Source organism: Triticum aestivum, chromosome 3A, assembly GCF_018294505.1.
Source record: "Triticum aestivum cultivar Chinese Spring chromosome 3A, IWGSC CS RefSeq v2.1, whole genome shotgun sequence".
In the NCBI taxonomy this organism is placed as follows: domain Eukaryota; kingdom Viridiplantae; phylum Streptophyta; class Magnoliopsida; order Poales; family Poaceae; genus Triticum; species Triticum aestivum.
Genome location: NC_057800.1, coordinates 725,130,821 through 725,138,264, shown reverse-complemented (window position 1 = coordinate 725,138,264; position 7,444 = coordinate 725,130,821). Strand labels below are relative to the sequence as shown.

Here is a 7,444-nt window from a genome sequence, read left to right as displayed (position 1 = left end):
TATTGTAATCACGTGTATTCAATATTTGGAAAATTTTATATGGGTTACCCACATATGATTGTCTAGTTTTAATCCATTTTAAACATTACTGATTTGTTTTTTACACGAGCGTGGTAATTAAAATACTCTCAGGCAATTCATATGTAATACATAGCTATATAATTTTATATATACAATATAAAAGTTTTTTAAATTATAATAGTATTACTAATTAAAGAATTTTTCATATGTAAATGTATATTGTCTCTCGAAGCCCTGAGCCCCATCCAGCAATAAAGTTTTAATAAATTTAAAGTTTCCTCCTCCAATAAACTCTGTGAGCAGTAAGTGCTAAATGTGTATTTATCTATATCAATCGGGTTTTATTATACCTATTTGATACATTTTTTTTCATCTGCAACTTACCACTAACATAGATGAAACATTATGTGCACATTTTTCTAAAAATATCTAATACGTAATCACATGAATATTAATTGTGGTGAAAATATGAGGACCGGCCTAGTGTTGCGAGGAATCGAAGAGTAACAGGTAATGGCGCCCATGTTTTTTTCTATGTATTGATCTCGACCAAAAAAGACTATATATGTTTGTGCATAGGTTTCATAATTTATGATTTCCAATGATAAATCTACTGGCAATGTGACATGCAAATGAACGATTGGGAAATGAGTTCAGAGTGTCCCAAAGATATGCATTTGTACGCACATTAGCTTCTGAAATGGAGGCTATATGCATGTGCATTTCATAATAGTCATTACATAATAAGATCTGCAGCGAATTAATAATAAATATAATTTTGTCACTGTTTCAAGTATGTAAGTTTTCATCCGAGCTTGGGCCTAGCCATGGCTGCCTTAGTTGGTGAAGAGGATGCATATGGATGCAATGCATGCATGGTGTTGGGGACGAGGAAGGGAACCAAAGTCAATGACCAAATTAATAGAGAAATATAAGGACACCCCAATGTACGTGTTTAAAAATATCCTTGACTAACTAAACTCATTGTGCAACTCCATGAGCTTAATTTATATGGAGCTACACCCCATGAAAAAGTTTTTTTCCCTGGGAGACATAAGCTGCTTATGAAAAATCAGCAGCGACTCAACCACTTAACTATTTGACCATGCACTCTTCCTTAAGAGCGCAAGGTGCACCAAAAACTTTGCTACACCTAAGTAATGTGAACTTCACGAGTAATATTTAACCAAAGATAGACTAACTATTAATTTGTGACCTATATATGCATAAAGATTAGCTGCTTGTGCTGACCGAGGACACATGCATGCATTTAGATTATTGTTTTTTCAAAAGATATAAGACCTTAATTAGGTACCAGACCAGACTACTACAAAATGGAAAATTGGACTTCAAGTCCTGTTAGTTTGCCAAATGCACCACTCAGCCCATGGTGGTCATTGGCAGCAAGTTAGTAAGTTGCAGTGCAGAGATATGCATGTAAATGAGGAAAGAAGATATGTAGGTGCATGAAAGATGCAGATTTAATTAAGGCAGCCATGGCTTTCTAGGCTAAGGGCTTCTTCTGATCTGGTGTTGCAATGGGCATGGGAGAGACGAGCCTGTACTGATACTGTGGTGCAGGTGCCAGCGGAGCTGGAGCTGTCAGCTGAGCCAGCGTCATACCTGCAAAGAGAAAATAAGAAAAACACTTTAATCAGGATCCTAAACCAAGTGGATCTTGACCCAAAACTGATTTCAAGGCTAATATTATGAATTTCATTATGAACATTTGTTTACAATCTCTAGGTCAAACAATAATTTAGTTTTAAAAAAGCAAAATTATCACCTCCTGCCTGGGCGCCAGTATTAGGCTCAAAGGCAGCGGCGCCAATGAACTGGTGGAGGCCGGACACCGCGGTAGGGCTGCTCTCCGGCGGGGCGCCGACCGCCGCATACTGGTACATCTGGGGGTACTGCATCATGCTGTACGCAGCGGCGGTGCTCACAGCAGGGCCATATTGGTAGTAGGGGTAGAGCCCGGTAGGATCAGCCATTGCTAGCCCCGCCGTCCCCGCTGTGGCGGCACCACCGTTGAAGACCTGGTACTGTGCCCCTCCGGCCAGCCCACCGTACGCCTGATAGTATGTCTGGCAAAAATTTCGCGCGAGGCATGCATGTACATGATTTGACATGTTGTACAATAATAATTCACGACAAGCAAGCAAAACAGTTGTTTTTTCACGGATAGGATACGTACCAGTGGCTGGTAACCGTAGTCCGAGAAATATGGAGAGTACCTGCAATTGATTTTGAGAAGATAGAAATCAGGTAAACAAATATTTTCTCTGCAATTTTTTTTTAAATTCGGTTTCCTTCTACTCCCTCTGTCAAAGTTGAGTCACTTATTTTGGAACGAAGAGAGTATTTTTTACTCAGTTTCATGTATAGTTTGGGAAAAGCAAATGTGCATGTAAGATGGAAGGGTGGCGCTTGAGTTTTGAGTTAATTTTCTTTATGCATTTCAAAAGTTGTCAAAAAGAACAGTAGATATGTATCATATTAAATTTCTGCACGTGCAATATTTCATGTAAAAAATATGATCAAATTCGCAATGTACTTAAAAGTGGTTTCTATATACAATATTAAAAAAATAAACATTTTGCCTTTTGTGCATTGTTCATTTGATCATATTTTTGCTTCTTTTTTTGTGGGTGCTCGTGATATAACATGGTCCTCGTGTTGAATTATGTGGACATTCTGTGAATTTTTTTGTAACTTTAGTTCACTTGATTAATTTCACTATAGTTTTCTCCTCAAACTATGTTTCTGCTTACTTAACGTGCTAAACTATCATATCATTATCACATACTCCCTCCGTCTTTCAAAAGATGTCTTATAACTTTTGTCTCAAGGCAGACGTTGTAATTGACTAACCGAGTAGAAAAAACTATCAACAACTACGTCACAAAAACTGCAAGTCTGGATGAAGTAAGGTATAAATTAAGCCTAGCCAGCTTATAGAAGAAGGATGCCTACATAATTCTAATTGAAAACCTATAAGTTCATGCTACAAATAAGAGTAACTGTGATAAGTGCAAAACACGTGAATAGGTTAGTTTTTTTGCATGGGTCATAAATTTTCATGTTATTTAAAACAAAAAAACTACACACATAAACTTGACACCACATCCTAGTTCATGTGTGAATTTTCCAAAAGAAAAAAGTAAGAATTTTGCAGAAACGATTTTGGCATCACAAAATTAAGCTGGCCAGATGTAAACTACGCTCTAGATATGATATAGATTAGGAGGTTTAAAGGAAGAGGGAGGGGAACTAGCCAAGTTGATAATTCAGAGCTAAACCAAGCGAAAATCACACATAATTCAAAGCTGAAAAGTAAACAATCTTTTCTACACTACTAACTGTAATGTTAGTTGCTGTTGTGTTAACCTATGTGTTTTTGCACTACGTATGTGTGGGTGATGCAAAGCAAGATTACTCAACGAACTTGTATGTGTATTCTGTAGCTGCATCTGTAAGACATTAATACATGTACACCGCATGCATGCATGCATGCCAATCGCTCTACCCCGCATACCTACATGATTAGGTGCCCACCCTCGCTCTACGTCGCATTAAACCTACTCCTAATCCACCCCCCTCACTGCCGCCCTCTCTCTCTACACACACAAAGTGCACGCATGGTAGTTGCACTTTGTTTTTTGGATGAGAGAGAGAGAGAGAGAGAGAGAGAGAGAGAGAGAGAGAGAGAGAGAGAGAGAGAGAGAGAGAGAGAGAGAGAGAGAGAGAGAGAGTGCGAGTACTATATGGATATATGAGCTGTGGGGGCACATGGAAGCTGGAGGGAGAAGCAGGGGCACATGGAGCATGGATGGACGGTGCAGTCCTGGCCCCCAACCGCCAACCATCAACGAGCATGCAACCGCCTTTAACCAAAACCACCCCCTTTCCAGCTAGCAAACTCGAGCTGCCCCAGCAAGCACAGAGAAAGAGTACAGATCTAGAGAAAGGGGGAACCAATGGAGCACACTCACCCGTACATGTTGTAGGCCGCGGCAGGGATCCCTTGCTGGATGCCATGGTCGACGAAGCTGGCACCACCAGCACCAGCAGCAGCAATGGCAGCTTTCATTGCCCTCGTGTTGATGTTGCCTCCACCATGGACATGGCCTACTGCTGCGTGCGGGGACGAAGAAGGGACATGGACAAGTTAATAAACAGCCAATAAGTCGGTTGTGTACTTGCACGGATCGTGCATAACTGGAATAAATTGAAGACAGATCGACGCGCCAATGCAATGCTGTTTCTCCTTCTTTTGCACCTTGTTCACGGTACCGTGTGAAGGACCGGTTTACTACCATGATAAAGAATTAGTAACGTTCAGAGTTGATTATTGGTCAAACACAACTTAGGACAGCCAAACCGTGCCTCGCATAGATCAACAGAGTGAGTATTTATAGTTTTAGAGGCAGATTAAAAAGTGCAGATCCGGGACAGAGACAGACGCACCGAACTTTATTTACTAGTCCTACGTTGGTGGATGTTGCAGCAAGGACCAGCTCCCAAGAATAACGAACCGTGCCTGCCTTTTACAGCTTTGCAGCAAAGCTATCTAGTCATGCATGCGCGGGCTACCTTTTCACCTTCGGTGAAAATCTGTCGGGCGCATGCATACTGCTACTAACGGTATTGTGCATGTACTATATATGTTCCTTGAATAGTTCCATCTCAATTTGCATTATCCATGGCCCTTAACCTAGGCTGAAATTTCATGTTTAGTGTACTATGGCATCATCGATTGATTAGTCTGTCAGAATCCTCCCAATAGCATCGGTTTGGTTGACGCTGACAAGTCTCCGACATGCATACTCCTTTGACCGTTACACCCAGGCTACTCCTTGTGGAGAGTAACTTATGCTAGTGTCATGCATATGGCAATAGTCTATGTCACTATCTTTATAGTGTTAATATCTTTATTTATTTTCCCGAAGACTCATTTTCTCTTGAGAAGCACTATGTGATGGTAACATAGTCACCATCTTTCCTCAGTTAATACTCTGTCATGTCACTAATATGCCTAGTTGGCATTACATGAGTATGTATGTTACTACCTATGCTATTCCCACTATGACTAGTCATATGCGGCTATGCATGTCATTGTACTCTATGTCACAAATAACAATTGATATTTTAGGTATTGGCAATGTCATTAAGGTGTAGATTTGACTACTAATGTCTACTGAATACTACTATATGAACAAGGACCAAGGAAATTATATTATTCTATAGATACTTTCCGACAAAAATCTACAGATACGAATTTTCAATTATCATTCTGAATAATTCAAATGATATGTGTAGTCAATGTGGACTCAAGACATGTCCAGAACACCTTATGTTTTCCCTCGAAAGAAAGGAGGGAGTATATGCTAGTAAAAGAATTATATTCTATAAGTATACTATTTCGTAACAAATAAAAAACATATTGTTTTCACATTACCATTCTGAATAGTGTTAAACATACTTTAACAGCCAAAAGTTACACCAGTATTAAATTAATAATCATTGAGAATTAGCATCTCCTTGCAGATTGTTCCAGAGTGATGTAAGAATCAAATCAGATTTTGTTCTTAAGACTCACTCTAAACAAAAGAGACATACTTTCTTAAAGTGTAATCTCAACAGTGTAAACATCAGCAAAACCATTAGGCGTTTACGCAGCTTAATTAGTAATCCCTCTGTAAACTAATATAAGAGCATTTAGATCATTACTTTAGTATCCTAAACGTTCTTATATTAATTTGCGGAGGGAGTACCAGCAAATCTGTAACACCAGTAGTTTTCAGCAATTGCACTAATTAAGCATGCATAAAATGATGTGCATTCTTAACCATGTGCACCTCTAGCTAAAACTACTAAGTTTGGCAAGAACTTTGCATCATCTGGTCACTGATCATCTACAATTCGACATGCTTGATTAATTAAGTTGGCAGATCTTGATTAGCAAACACCAAACAGTAACTGATACATGCATGGCATGCACGACGTGCTCAAGCATAGCTTCTTGCTCATGGTCATCAACTATAAGTATAGTTGCGCAAATTACAAGTTAATAAAAACATCTAACTAATTAATTGAGCAAACAGTAACTGGTATATAATTGCATCATGCAAGCACGTCTAGCTAGCTTCTTGCTCATGGTCAACGACCAACAATCAAACTAAGACGTGCATGGCGCTCAGTTCTCACTAACTAATTAGCATAATTCAGTAAATTTTAAGTGAATCAAAGAAGAACACTAATTAATTACCAGCATATGGTTGCAGATAAGGCAGTGGTTGCGGCGCCTTGGACCTCTGGACCCCGAGACAGGCGAGGTTGCAGTTGGCCCTCCGGCCGTCAATCACCGGGTAGGGATCCAAGCACGCCCTCATGGCCGCCTCCGCCTCCCGGAAGGTAACCTGCCAAGCATCCATCCAGACATAGCATCAATTATCGGAGCTCAATTCAGCAAGAGAATTACCCGCTGAAGATGGATGGATGATGAGGGGAAGAGAGAATTGTTTGGGTGGGTAGGGTACTCACAAATCCGTAGCCCTTGGATCTGCCGGTGCCCTTGTCGGCGATGACGACGGCCTCGAGGATCTCGCCGAAGCGCTCGAAGTGGCCGCGCACGCCCTCCTTGCTCGTCTCCCACGCCAGCCCCCCCACGAACACCTTGGTCAGCCTCGTGTCGCCGCCGCTGGCCGCCGCCTGATGAGCCATGGACATCCCCTTCTCCTCCTTCTTCTTCTAGCTCTAGCTCTGGGCGGCCTCTCCTGATCTCGTGATCTCTCTCTAGCTGGCTAGTGTCTGTCCACCAACCGAGAGAGGAACTAATAACTAACCTGGCACCCGGCGTCTGTGTGTGCTTTGGGGGACGTCAAAAAAGCGCGAGGTGAGGTGCGATCGAGGCTTGATGTGCAAGGGATCCGAGGAAAGGAAAGCTTGCACCAACAACCCTAGCTGCTAGCCTGGATGCCTGTGCTCGCCTAAGGTCCTCTAGAGAGAGAGAAGGATTGGGGATTGGGAGGAGAGAGAGAGGAGAGGAAAGAGAAGGAAAGAGAGAGGAGAAAGAAAGCGAAAGTTAGCCGGCAAAGGGAAAGAAGGAGTCGAGGAGGTAGGGGTGGGACCTTCCTTGCACGTTCCCGTGCATGCATGTATTCCCAACATTTGTATGTATGTATGTGTAAATGATGTCCTGAAATTAACTAAATATTCAAAATACATCCTTAGTTAGTCAAAATTTCTCTATCGTCCAAAGTGACAATTTTAACATATGGCCAGGCTGAGTACACGATGTTTTGGATATGGGCACGGTCTCCAAGAATAACGCAAATGATAAATGCCACATGTGTGGCATGAAGAAACACTGTCCTGGCGTTTTTGACACTAAGTTGCCATCCGAAAAAAAAACCCTCAA

At 41.3% G+C, this 7,444-nt stretch overlaps 1 protein-coding gene across 2 annotated transcripts; it reads right to left on the bottom strand.

Annotated features, from left to right (window-relative positions):
* Positions 1–654: 654 nt before the first annotated feature.
* LOC123063504 (RNA-binding protein 24) lies at positions 655–7,100 on the bottom strand. 2 transcript variants are annotated; one of them, XM_044487307.1, is made up of 6 exons: positions 6,568–7,100; positions 6,293–6,443; positions 4,017–4,155; positions 2,219–2,258; positions 1,808–2,108; positions 655–1,644 (listed from the first exon to the last, which is right to left on the bottom strand). In XM_044487307.1, exons 1-6 carry the CDS (start codon positions 6,751–6,753, stop codon positions 1,526–1,528), a joined length of 936 nt encoding a protein of 311 aa, XP_044343242.1. In that variant the 5' UTR covers positions 6,754–7,100; the 3' UTR covers positions 655–1,525. The 2 variants fall into 2 exon arrangements, with proteins under 2 accessions (XP_044343242.1, XP_044343243.1); XM_044487308.1 differs by having other exon boundaries at positions 4,017–4,158; positions 6,568–7,098.
* Positions 7,101–7,444: the final 344 nt, after the last annotated feature.

What these genes read in the sequence shown, in the direction of transcription:
- LOC123063504 (XM_044487308.1), bottom strand. Translation starts at nt 6,753, where the DNA reads ATGTCCATGGCTCATCAGGCGGCGGCCAGCGGCGGCGACACGAGGCTG. An exon ending in GATCCAAGGGCTACGGATTT is followed by an intron (nt 6,444 to 6,567) that starts GTGAGTACCCTA and finishes GATGCTTGGCAG; the next exon opens with GTTACCTTCCGGGAGGCGGA. An exon ending in ACTACGGTTACCAGCCACTG is followed by an intron (nt 2,109 to 2,218) that starts GTACGTATCCTA and finishes AATTTTTGCCAG; the next exon opens with ACATACTATCAGGCGTACGG.